The sequence below is a fragment of the Microcaecilia unicolor genome, chromosome 6, assembly GCF_901765095.1.
Source record: "Microcaecilia unicolor chromosome 6, aMicUni1.1, whole genome shotgun sequence".
NCBI lineage: Eukaryota > Metazoa > Chordata > Amphibia > Gymnophiona > Siphonopidae > Microcaecilia > Microcaecilia unicolor.
The window spans coordinates 119,375,458-119,389,416 of record NC_044036.1 but is presented as its reverse complement, the minus strand read 5'-3'; the positions used below and the strand labels follow the sequence as shown (position 1 = coordinate 119,389,416).

The 13,959-nt window shown below is 41.8% G+C and overlaps 1 protein-coding gene across 1 annotated transcript in view; it reads left to right on the top strand.

Moving 5' to 3' along the window:
• Positions 1 to 13,959, top strand: part of LOC115473230 (dimethylaniline monooxygenase [N-oxide-forming] 2-like) — a 54,242-nt gene that overhangs the window by 30,584 nt on the left and 9,699 nt on the right. Inside the window, exons 6-7 of the mRNA XM_030208007.1 lie at positions 1,329 to 1,528; positions 8,123 to 8,478. Of these exons, the coding sequence (XP_030063867.1) occupies positions 1,329 to 1,528; positions 8,123 to 8,478 (556 nt within the window). The remainder of the gene's footprint in view (positions 1 to 1,328; positions 1,529 to 8,122; positions 8,479 to 13,959) is intronic.

Genomic DNA, 13,959 nt, shown 5'->3' with positions numbered 1-13,959 from the left:
AGCTACCAAGAGCTTAATCGAAATCCTTTTAGGAGTCCAATACTATCATAGATTTCAACAACCACCAGATAAAAAGAGCAGCAGATGTGATTCCCAGGTGTAAGCGCCATTCTATAAACCGCACCTAACTTTAAGCACGGCTTACAGAATAGCTCTTTTTTGGTTGCCAGTTTTTTAGGCACCATATATTGAATTCCCCCTATGTGCATATTTTACTTGTTATGCTAGTATTCTGTAAAAGAATGTGCCTGGTTTCCTTTGTAGAATAAATGCCACATAGGTAGCCTCTAAGTTCCTAAATATAGGCGGTACATGTATAATTTCACCAATGTAGAGGGTGGGCAATTTCATAAACATGTATTTTCATGAATAAGGTAGAACCCTAACAATGAAAATGGCTTTGGAAATCACACTGCCTATCATATAGGGGGGAATTCTATATATGGCGCCTAAAAAATTGATACTGGAAAAAACTGCGCTTAGCGCTACTCTATAAACCTCGCCTAAAGTTAGGCATGGTTTATAGAATACGCATAGCGCCTGATTATGTGACTAAATTTAATTGCAACTTTTTATGCCAACTAAAACCTGGTGTACATGCACACGACTAATTTAGGCATGGATCAGGCATATTCTATAACACTTCACATACATTTTAGGAATGTCCATGACCTGCCCATGCCCCTGCCATTGCCACAGCCCCTTTTGAGATCTGCACAGTCCGATTTCTGCTCAATGCTGTTCATAATCCAAACTGGACTACATTAGTCCAGTATGAGGTGTCGTTTGCCTCACCAAGTGATATTGTGGGTTTCAACAATACCATCACAAGTCGAGTCAAGGACTTTTTGGCAGTTGAACCAAGACAAAACCAGAAAATCACTAACGGTGACAGATGTGCCAACTTGTCTTCAGGATAGACATTTGCAAATTGCTAGTCACCGATTGCTAGTCAATGAGATCCTTCACTTTGAGCTGACTTTACAAGCAACACTGGTATTTTTATTATCATCTTATGAGGCAGGATTAACTCTAGTTGCAACACCTATCAAACCGGATTTTAATGTTACAAGAAAGTTTGTACTAATGTTTATTAAAGTTGTATTTGATATGAATAAAAGATGGCATTCAATGATTATTAACAATGTAATCGTGAATCATTGTTATCATTATAATCCTGTGGTAATTATTGATGCATATTTATTAGGGGCATCCTGAGAACCTGACCAGTTGGTGGCCCTCAAGGTCTAGGAGTGTATTCCAAGGCCATATAAAAAGAGAAGAGTGTCAGTCACCACAACATTTTAACTCTGCATTAATTTTTACAGGTATTTCTTAGCACTAGAAGAGGCTCCTGGATAATGAGCCGAGTCTATGACAATGGTTTACCCTGGGACTGTTTGTTCAACACACGGTTAGCAAACTGGTTCAGAAATGCCCTTCCACCATCCATTGCAATTTGGTTGAATACAAGAAAGATGAACCAAAGATTTGACCATGCAAACTATGGCTTGCAGCCCCAAGACAGGTATATTATCTTTCATTGTACTATATATTACATATATTCTTAATTAGAAGCAGCTTTGGTTGGTTCTGATCTTTATAATGAACGGTTAGGATCTCTTTATTCTATGTGTGTCTTGTAAAAGGACTTCGTTGAAGGCAGTGGCGTAGTTATGACTGAATGGGCTCCAGGGGGAAAAATTAAGATGGGCCCCCTAAAAAACTTTCTCTTTTAAGGTAATGGGGACTGGGGAAGGGGAGAAGGGGAATCTCTTCAGAACTCCAGTAAACAAATCCTGCAAAAACAAACACATTCCAGACCTATACAGAAAACCTGTCATAGTAATAGAAATAGGAACTGAAATGCAAGATATCAGAGACGCACCTTTCCAAAAGCTGACATGTAATGGGTCCCTTGGTCGTGCCATCAAGGTGAAGCTTTGTTGGGATCCTCTCTTAGCTTGGGCGAGCTGCAAAACTGCAGGCCTCAGCAAACACACACAAAAAGGAAAAAAGCAAATGCTACCATCCAAGTTTCCCTCCTTTTTTTTGATGCATAATTTCTTTATTGTTATTATATTATTACACAGAACAAAAACAATATAATATTGCAATTTGTAATATTCATCACAATAATGAAAATTCAAAGATTGAAATAAACTTTTAACATTTTTGTCCAATACTTTTAAGAAATATGGATCCAAAAGAATGAAATAATAATTATAATCATATTAACCAAATTTGGGAGTGTTGCTGACCCATTGTCTTCCTCCTAGCTATCATATGCAGTTTACATTCTGTTAATTGACTATTACATTTACATTCTCCTCTTCTTTAGAAGTCAAGAAATCAATTAACTGTCTAGGTTCGAAGAATTGGTAATTTTTTGATTGAAATAATATTCGACAAATACATGGAAATTTGAGTACAAAATTTGCTCCTATGTCCAAAGTCCTTTGACGTAAAGCTAAAAAAGCTTTGCGTCTTTTCTATGTTTCTCTTGCGAGATCTGGATATATTCTTATCTTGGAACCTAAGAACAGGGAATCTAAATGTCTGAAGAATAATCTTAATACTGTATTACGGTCCATTTCTACGGCAAAAGAAGCCAATGCAGTTGTCCTTTGAGTAATAACTTCTAATGAGGATTCAATAAAGGATTCACAAAATCATCTACGGCGAAGCACCGGGATATATGACAGACTTGATTGACCTACTAACCAGAAACACAACCACATCAGCTTGCAAATACCTAAATCTCAACTTTCCATGCTGCAAAGGACTAAAATACAAATCTACCTATGCATCCAATTTTTCCTACATCAGCACACAACTGTGGAACGCTCTACTAAAAGCCGTGAAAACCACGTACGATCACCTCCAATTCAGGAAAAGACTAAAAACTCACTTGTTTCAAAAGCCATATCTTCCCACCCCAACATAAAAACATGTACTTCGCGACACCACAACATTACAGTTTGTTATGATCACCAACAAATCCATCTGCTCCTGACTTCCAACATGTGGTCCCACCACACGAACCTTATGTGGTTTCCACCACATAAACCTTTTCCTACCACTACTTAACCTTGTATTTGTTTACTCCGGAGTCTACCAACACCTCTCCGGCAACATGTAAGCCACATTGAACCTGCGAATAGGTGGGAAAATGTGGGGTACAAATGTAACAAATAAATAATAAGTTAAATTCATACCTTCTCCCATATGTGCTTGAGAAATAATAGCACCTTCAGTATTAGTTTGAAAATATTGTACTCACACTATGGGAGGTAGTACTTCACTTGACATTCCCAGCACCTCTGTCAAGTATTTTTTAACCATCTCCACCGGTGTAATTATTGGAGACCTAGGAAAATTAGATTCAATCTTCTGGATTGGTTTTCTAAATATTCTGCTCTCCGTAGGGTATAAAGTTTTTCCTTTGGAAAAGTTTGATTTAAAGATTCTAGCTTCTTTAGGTTTTCTCCAATTTGCTCCACCTCGGAGACCTGGTTTGCTATTGTTGACTCCTGACATAGTATTGCCTCAGAAAGTACCTTTAATCTCCTTAGAATGTTGAAGTGTTAAAGTTTGTAAAGAGGAGTACATATTAAAGGTCAGGTCCCAGAGTGACTCCAATGTCACTACGGCAGGTCTATTAGTTGACCACAATTGCAGCACAGGAGTGGGGGTATTGAGGATCGTTTTCAATTCAGATAACATTTTTGAAGAAATTTTTAAAGATTGTGATCCTACCCGGTCTTCTTCCACATTCTCCGGCACGGATGGGCTCCCTCTCTGTAAATTCTGCCCCTCTTCTGGAGGCAGAGTAACAGACTCCATTTCCATGCCTTCTCCTGGTTGTGGGGGAGCCGCATGTACAACGAGGCTTAGGGAAACCCCATCTAAACTGCCAGCCAATGCAGATGTATCAGCGTTGATAACGGAGGAAGATTGCCTGGGTCCAGGTGCTATCCCATAGCGCTCTAGCGTCGCTTGCACCAGAGGGTGAGTTCCAGCAGAGGCTGAGGGATTTTCCTTTACTTTCCCTCGTCTTTTGCCCATCATTCGAGGGGTTAGATTCCTCCTTAGCAAATTAAAGGAGCGCTGCTGAGGGCATCTGATGCAATCACTCACTAAGACGCCATCTTGGATCGGGCAAGTTTCCCTCCAGTCCGGGATTTTTTCTCTGTCCTCAGAGGAATTCTTTCAGTAGGAAAACAAAAGGAAAAAGCCAAACTAAAGCTTTAAACAAGGTTGTGATAAATCCAGTTCCTTTTACCTGTCCATAATGTTCTGGGAGTAGATAATCCTTCTTCAGCATGAACACTTTAGGAGGAATAGTCTTTTGTAATCCACAGTGCTTGTATGCTACACCATTTACAAGCACTGAAGGAAACAGGGAAGAGGGCACTTTGCCCTTCCTTCGTCAGGTAAGGGTCTCTTGTTAATCGGTTCCTTTTTTTTATTCTTCCTTTAACAGCTTAGTAACTTGCAGGGAAGGTTTTAAACTTTCTCCTCCCTATATGAGTGCCAGCATTGAATGTCGTCCAGCACCTGTATAAATTCTGGGTACCGCCAGAAGATCTGACCTGTTTTCTTCTCCCTCCTGATCCCCCCCCCCCCCCAGCTCCAGAAAATGTTAAACAATAGGGGGAACAAAATTGACCCTTGAGGGATTTCAAGAAAGAGCTGGTACTCTGAGGAACACAAAGAGGATGAAGTAACTGTAAAGGTGCCGTCAGTGAGAAAGCTGGAGAACTATTGTAGAACTGTGCCACCAACGCCAATTTATTTCAATCGATGGAGTAACAAAGAATGATCTACAAGATCAAATGCGGCTGTGAGATTAAGGGATACTAATAGAGCAATGTCACCCCTATCAAGTATGGTGTAAAGGTCACATTAAAAGCATGACAAGGGTTTCAGTGCTGTTGGTCTAGCAAAATTTGGTCTGTCTAGGATGCAGAACAGCATGTTTATTAACATGATAATTTAGTTGTGAAAAAAACTATTTTTTCATCAAGGTTTGAAAGGAAACAAAGATTTGAAGTAGGTTGATGACTAAAAGCAAGGGAAAAGACAGTCTTTTTACCACTGAGTGAATAGCTGCCTTCTTCCAAGTCAATGGTACAATCCCTGAACAAAGACTCTGAGAAATCATTGAGAGTGATAAAGGAAGCAAGCCATGCTGTGAAATTTTAAAGCCAAGAGAATGGAAGTGGATCAAGAGAACAGGTAGTCGGATATACAGAGGCAAGAGTATGTGATAAAAACTCTAAGGATCGAAAGTAAAGGCTTACCGAATAAGCACTATTCCCCCCTCATGAACTTCTCCAAATCCCCAAATGAGAAGTTAGTTAAAGGTTATGTGTTAGATGCAGGTGTAAGTGCTAACAAGAAAGTTTTTCAAGATTCAGTACACATATATTACTGTTCTAAAGTACAGAACACACATATACTTGCTCAGGACATACGTCCTTTAAATCTTGAGGTGCTACCTTATATACATATATGATCTCATTCCACGGTTTTCAGTATCATCTTTACACTGATGACTCTCAGATCTACCTCTCCACACCAGAAATCTCAGCAGAAATCCAGACCAAGGTATCTGCCTGTCTGTCTGTCTGACATTGCTGCCTAGATGTCTCACCGCCACCTGAAACTTAATATGTCCAAAACTGAGCTCCTTATCTTTTTTTTTTTATTTGTACCCCGCGCTTTCCCACTCATGGCAGGCTCAATGCAACTTAGGTACTTATTTGTACCTGGGGCAATGGAGGGTTAAGTGACTTGCCCAGAGTCACAAGGAGCTGCCTGTGCCTGAAGTGGGAATCAAACTCAGTTCCCCAGGACCAGAGTCCACCACCCTAACCACTGGGCCACCTAAACCAACCTCTCCCCGTCCCCCATTCTCTATTTCTGTGGACAACACGCTAATTCTTCCTGTCTCATCCGCTCGTAACCTTGGGGTCATCTTGGAATCCTCCCTCTCCTTCTCTGCACATATTCTTCAGATTGCTAAAACATGTCGTTTCTTCCTCTATAATATCACCAAAATTCGCCCTTTCCTTTCTGAGCATGCTACCAGAACCCTCATCCACACTCTCATCACCTCTCGCTTAGACTACTGCAACTTGTTTCTCAAAGGTCTTCCACTCACCATCTCTCTCTTCTTCAATCTGTTCAAAATTCTGCTGCATGACTAATATTCCGCCAAAGTCGCTATGCTCATATCAGCCCTCTCCTGAAGTCACTTCACTGGCTCCCTATCCGTTTCCGTATACAATTCAAGCTCCTCTTATTGACCTATAAGTGCATTCACTCTGCAGCCCCTCACTACCTCTCCACCCTTATCTCTCCCTACACTCCTTCCCAGGAACTCCATTCACTAGGTAAATCTCTCCTAACTGCACCCTTCTCCTTCACCGCTAACTCCAGACTCCGTTCCTTTTATCTTGCTGCACCTTATGCCTGGAATAGACTTCCTGAGCCGCCACATCAAGCTCCATCTCTGGCCGCCTTCAAATCCGGGCTAAAGGCCCACCTGTTTGATGTTGCTTTTGACTCCTAACTTTTCACTTGTTCGTATCCTTTATCTTGTCTTCCTCTCTTCAGTAGTCCCTTATCCCTATGTGTCCTATCTGTCTGTCCTACCCTTATCCCTTATTTGTCCTGTCTGTCTGTCCTGAATTAGATTGTAAGCTCTCTTCTTCATGTTCAATTGTGAAGCGCTGCGTACGACTAGTAGCGCTATAGAAATGATTTGTAGTAGGAGTAGTATGTTGCATCTTTTCTAAACAATTGTTACTTATACATACATGGAGGGGCATAATCGAACGGGCGCCCAAGTTGTCATGAAGGCGTCATCGCAGGATGGCCCTGTAAAGGGGCGGGGCAACCCGTATTATTGAAACAAGATGGGCGTCCATCTTTTGTTTCGATAATATGGTCGGGGACACCCAAATCATGAAATTTAGGTCGACCTTAGAGATGGTCGTCATTAGGTCGTTTTTGAGATGGTCGTCCCCGGTTTTCAGCGATAATGGAAACCGAGGACGCCCATCTCAAAAACGACCAAATTCAAGCTATTTCGTCGTGGTAGGAGCCAGTATTCATAGTGCACTGGTCCCCCTCACAAGCCAGGACACCAATCGGGCACCCTAAGGAGCACTGCAGTGGACTTCACAAATTGCTCTCAGGTATATAGCTCCCTTACATTGTGTGCTAAGCCCCCCAACCCCCCCCCCCCCAAAAAAAACCCACTCCTCACAACTGTACACCACTACCATAGCCCTAAGGGGTGAAGGAGGGCACCTACATGTGGGTACAGTTGGTTTCTGGTGGGTTTTGAAGGACTCACATTTACCAGCACAAGTGTAACAGGTAGAGGGGGGGATGGGCCTGGGTCCGCCTGCCTGAAGTGCAGTGTTCCCACTAAAACTGCTCCAGGGACCTGCATACTGCTGTGATGGAGCTGGGTATGACATTTGAGGCTGGCATAGAGGCTAGAAAAAAATGTTTTTTTTTTGGGTGGGAGGGGGTTGGTGACCACTGGGGGAGTAAGGGGAGGTGATCCCCGATTCCCTCCTGTGGTCATCTGGTCAGTTCGGGCACCTTTTCGAGGCTTGATCATGAAAAAAAATGGACCAAGTAAAGTCGGTCAAATGCTCATCAGGGACACCCTTCTTTTTTCCATTATCGGCCGAGGACACCCATCTCTAAATCACGCCCCAGTCCTGCCTTCGGTACGGTGCCAGCACGCCCCCGTGAATTTTGGTCATCCCCACGATGGAAAGCAGTTGAGAATGCCCAAAATCGACTTTCGATTATGCCGATTTGGGCGACCCTGGGAGAAGGATGCCCATCTCTCGATGTGTGTCGGAAGATGGGCATCCTTCTCTTTCGAAAATTCACCTGATGATTTACAGTTGTAAATCTACTTTTTAATGTGTGTAAAAAACATCTAAGGTTTCCTAAATGTATTCAATTTGTTATCTCAGAGTTGTAATGATATAATCTATACTCTTACTGTTTATGATGAAATATGACTCATTTATCCATATTGTGAGTTTTATTAAGCTATTTAATCTGTGTTCCCTATTTTTCTATGTAGCCGCCAATGGAAAGAGCCATTATTTAATGATGATCTTCCAAGTCGCATAACTTGCGGTTATGTGATGGTAAAGCCAGATGTTATAGAGTTCACCGAATCCTCTGCAAAATTTGAAGATGGGACAGTTGAGGAAAACATTGATGTTATCATATTTTCCACAGGATACAGATATTCTTTTCCTTTCCTGGATGAGTCCATTATCAAAATTGAGAACAATAATGCTTCTCTTTTTAAAAGTATGTTCCCTTCTAGGCTGGAAAAGCCAACGTTGGCTGTTCTTGGCCTTATCCAGCCACTTGGACCCATCATGCCAACAGCAGAACTACAAGCTCGTTGGGCCACCAGAGTTTTTAAGGGTAAGTGAATACAGATTTTGCAAGACAAGCATATTTCTGAGTAAAAATTGCCTAATGATTAAAACTCAGGACTAGGAGTCAGATTCTCAACTGGCAAAAATTCTCAGTGTCCAGAAAACAATGCAAAGAGCTGAACCTCCATTTTGAGCTGTTATATCCAGGCACATTACTGATAACATGACAGGTTGAGACCCAGAAATTTCAAAAGTTGAGGTATTGCAGCAGATGTTTCTAAAGCACAACCATCCATCTCTCCTACAAAGAGCCAAGTGGAAAAGCCCTACTCAGAAAAGACAGGACAGTAAGAGACTAGAAATGGATTCCCAAGATCCAAAAGTCCCAATCAGAAGAATGAACCCCAGATCAGAGTAGTGTTTGCAAGGAACAAAAGGATGGTTCCAGTGGCAAGGATGATGAGAGTGAAAGAGCAAATACTGTATGTACTGAAAGGTGTGTGACTGTGAATGTTTAGTAATAACAAAAGAAAGTGGAAAAGGTGTGCCATATGTCAGTTACAGGACTGCTGCACATTGATAACCAGAAGCACATACCAAAATACACATTCACTATGCAGTAGAGAAGATCTATAGAAGATCCGTTCTTGGACATTCTCCAGCAGCAATAATCAGATAACATATGCTATAAAAGCATTATTCAGATGAAACATAATGTCTGTAATATTAAGCAAGCGATAGGAGTGTGCAGGAAAATGTTTCTGTTTCCTTGTTTGTTTTGTTTCATTGTAAGGGGGGGGGGGTATGTGTTGTTTCTTTTATTTTTGTTTCATTTTGAGTTTTCATTTTGGTGCCTATTAAATTGTGTTAACATGACTAAAATAATTTTGCATACACTAAAACCATTTGAGGTAATTCTACAACCTAGGTGCTCACATTTAGTTGACACATATGTGCATATATAATTAGAATACTATCATAGCTACAACATGCAAGGTTCCACGTTAGGAGTTACGGACCAAGAAAGGGATCTGGGTGTCGTCGTTGATAATACACTGAAACCTTCTGCTCAGTGTGCTGCTGCAGCTAGGAAAGCTAATAGAATGTTGGGTATTATTAGGAAAGGTATGGGAAACAGGTGTGAGGATGTTATAATGCCGTTGTATCGCTCCATGGTGAGACTGCACCTTGAGTATTGTGTTCAATTCTGGTCGCCGCATCTCAAGAAAGATATAGTAGAATTGGAAAAGGTGCAGCGAAAGGCGACTAAAATGATAGCCGGGATGGGACGACTTCCCTATGGAGAAAGACTAAGGAGGCTAGGGCTTTTCAGTTTGGAGAAGAGATGGCTGAGGGGAGACATGATAGAGGCATATAAAATAATGAGTGGAGTGGAACAGGTGGATGTGAAGCGTCTGTTCACGCTTTCTAAAAATACTAGGACAAGGGGGCATGCGATGAAACTACAGTGTAGTAAATTTAAAACAAATCGGAGAAAATTTTTCTTCACCCAACGCATAATTCACACGAACCTTATGTGGTTTCCACCACATAAACCTTTTCCTACCACTACTTAACCTTCTATTTGTTTACTCCGGAGTCTACCAACACCTCTCTGGCAACATGTAAGCCACATTGAGCCTGCAAATAGGTGGGAAAATGTGGGGTATAAATGTAACAAATAAATAAATAAATAAATAATTAAACTCTGGAATTCGTTGCCGGAGAACGTGGTGAAGGTGGTTAGCTTGGCAGAGTTTAAAAAGGGGTTAGACGGTTCCCTAAAGGACAAGTCCATAAACCACTACTAAATGGACTTGGGAAAAATCCACAATTCCAGGAATAACATGTATAGAATGTTTGTACATTTGGGAAGCTTGCCAGGTGCCCTTGGCCTGGATTGGCCGCTGTCGTGGACAGGATGCTGGGCTCGATGGACCCATGGTCTTTTCCCAGTGTGGCATTACTTATGTACTTATGTACTTATAGCTACATATAAGTGCACACATACAAATTTATTTATAGTAAAGATTTATAGACCATTTTATTAATGACAAACATCATTCAAAATAATTCACAAAACCATAAAATACAAGAAAATATTGAAAATGAAGACACAAGAGCAGTTTGACAATAAAACAAATGATTGTAAAAAAATAAAAAAATCTTAACCATTTGGAAATAAGTCTTTAGTGTCTTCCTGAAATGCAGCCCAGAGCTACATTAGCTTAAAAATAAAAGTAATTTACCCCAGAGTTCAGGACAAGAGCTAACAGGGGCAGCCCAAGACAATCTGCCTCCTGAGGTGAGGAATGAACTGCCACCCCGGCTCCTCCTCTGCCATCCCCCATCATGATCTAATATCTCCTCCCCCCCCCCCCTTCTGTTTCTTCACCAACCGACTTCCTCGAACTTACCTTTTTAATTTTTTTGTGTTTTAAAAGGCAGTGACGACAGGGCAGAAGCGATTCCTATAGGCTTCCCTGCTGCTGGTCCCGGCCCCGGCCCCTTCTCTCTACTGCGGCCCGCCTTTCTGAAGTAACTTCCTGTTTCCTCGGAGGTGGGCTGTATTAGAGAGAAGGTGCCGGGACTGGTGGCAGGGCAGCCTTTGGGAATTGCTGTTAACTCTGTCGCTGCCTTCTTTTAAAAAACAAACAAAAAAAAAGGTAAGTTCGAGGAAGGGGGTTGGGAAAGGAACAAAAGGGGGGAGATGCCGCCTCAGGTGGCCTAATGGTAGGGCCACCACTAGGAGCTACGACACCGAGGGCTTCTTTTACTAATCTGTGAGAAGCACGGTGTGTTTATGGCAGCTTGAAAGGGCTTACCATGGGGCACACTGATGTATCCCATGGTAATTTTGCAATGTGCACGCACAAATCATGTCTGGCATGAAGAGTGGGCGTTTCTGCACTAATCTGTTCACATATCTGTATTACCACATGTTGATTAGCACATAATAAGCATGTGAGCCTTTAATGCCTACAAAATAAAGTTTTGGTTATGTTCTTACTACTTACTACTACTTTATTTATTTATTTATTTATTTATTTATTAGGATTTATTTACCGCCTTTTTGAAGGAATTCACTCAAGGCAGTGTACGGTAAGAATAGATCAAACATGAGCAGGAGGCAAATTAGAGCAGTAAAAATATTCGAACAACAATACAAAGTATGGCATGGTATACTACTTGCAATGACAACACTGTACTAGAACATTATAATTGGTAGTGAAGGGTAAGACAAAGTTGTAACATATAGATGAGTAAGAAAGTAGGAAGAATTAGAAAGTAAGGTGATTGATTTTGAAGAAAGTTGCATGTGAGGTCAGAGAGATGGTTAAATATTATCTCAGCTAGGGTAGGAGTGGATAAACATGTCCTGCTGCAGTATGTGCAGTCCGAGTCAATCCTTGTGTGTGTGTGTGTGTGTGTGTGAGTGAGACTAACAAGTTAGTTACTTCTTCCATTAAAGGCTTGGTTGAATAGCCAAGCTTTCACCTGCTTCCTGAAGTACAGGTGGTCTTGTGTTAAGCGCAGCCTTTTAGGCAATGCATTGCAGAGTGTGGGGGCTACTCCGGAGAAGGCTCACTTGCGGGTATCACATCGTGTAATGTCTTTTGGAGAGGGTGTAGTTAGTGAAAGTCCTTGGGAGGACCTTAGTGTCCTTGGCGGTGTGTGGAGGATCATCCTATTCTTCAGATACTCGGGGCCATTTCCTTTTAGGGCCTTGAAGATCAGATATAGAGTTTTAAATTTAGCCCTGTATTGTACTGGTAGCCAACGAAGTTTTTGCAAAAATGGTGTGATGTGGTCACGTCGCTTGCAACCTTCTATGAGTCTTGCTGCTGCATTCTGAATCAACTGGAGCTGGTGCAGGCCCTTTTGTAGTCAGACCATTGTATAGTGCATTGCAGTAATCCAGTCTTGATGTTACCATGGCATGCACAACTGGGATAAGATTTACCTTCTCGATGTAAGGAGAGAGGCAGCATAGCTGTCGCAAATAGTAGAAGCAGCTCTTCAAGGTTGCTTGGATTTGGGGAATCAGAATAAGTGTTGAATCTAACTGTATTCCAAGGTTCCTGACTTGTGATTTGAGAGGGAGTTCATACTTCCCAAAAGGGATTTTGATGTCAGGTATGTATCCACTTGTGTTAGGGACCCAGAGAAGCTCGGTTTTACTTGGGTTCAGGCAAAGTTTGTTGTGTTTAGCCCATTCTTGAATTGATGTTAGACAAGTGATCAGTTTATTCAAGGCTGTAGGTAAGTCAGGTTCAATGGGTATGAGTAGCTACACATCATCCGCATAGATGAAGAACTGAGTGTCCATTGACCGAATCAGCTTAGCTAGTGGCTTGAGGTAGATATTGAACAGAATAGGTGACAGTATCGATCCTTGTGGTACCCCGCTGGCCAGTGTCCATGGTGGTGATGAGTTGCTGCCAATCATTGTGGATTGTTGCCTGTCTGATAGATAGGATCTGAACCAGGCAAGTACTGTTCCATTGATACCTATTTCTGTCAGTCGTGCTAGCAAGATATTATGATCCACAGGGTCAAAAGCTGCTGAGAAATCTAGCAATACTAACATCGCGGCAAATCCCTTGTCTCAGTTTCTGTGAAGATCATCTAGCAGGGATACGAGGACCGTTTTTGTTCCATAACCAGGTCTGAATCCAGATTGACATGGATCTAGCCAGTTACTCTTTTCTAGCCATTCATTAAGTTGAACACAGACTGTTTGAGATTCCCTAGAAACGGGATGTTGGATACTGGCCTGTAGCTTTCAAGTTTGTCCTGTTTTTCTTCAGCAGAGGGCAAACCACTGCTCTTTTTAATGCTGTTGGTAATTGCCCATTAGAAAGAGAGGTGTTCACAATTTTTGTGGCACCTTCTATAAGGCCCATACTTGCCTGCTTGCACTATCTTTGATGGGCAGGGATCGAGGGAGCAGTTAGTTGGTCGAAGGTCTCTTAGGATTTTGTCAAGGCTCTCCTCTGTCATTAGGTTAAAAGTGTTCCATCTGTCTCTGTTAGGAGGATGTGAGTTTGTGCACCCCTGGTTGACTAGTGGGCACTGGGTGGGATTGCCTGTAAATCCTGGTGGAGACTTCTAATTTTGTTGGCAAAGTATGCAGCAAAATCACTGCAGTTCAGTTTAGACTGGGCAGGCTGGTTTTGTTGTGGGGGTTGCAGTAGGCTGTTTACTATACTGAACAGCTGCTTGGTTGAATTGGCAGCCTGTGCAATGCATTGAGAGAAATACTGTTTTTTGGTTGCTGTTAAGACTTGGCGGTACTTTGCCATGTGCTTCCTGCACTTTAGTCTGTCTTCATCCAGGTGAGATTTGTGCCATCTCCTTTCCAGTTTTCGTCCTTCGCGTCCTCATACTTATCATTTCTATAAGGCTACTAAGACGTATGCAGCGCTGTACACGAAAATGAAGAGACAGTCCCGCTTGACAGAGCTTACACTCTAATTAGGACAGACAAACAGGACAAATAAGAGATAAGGGAATTACTAAGGTG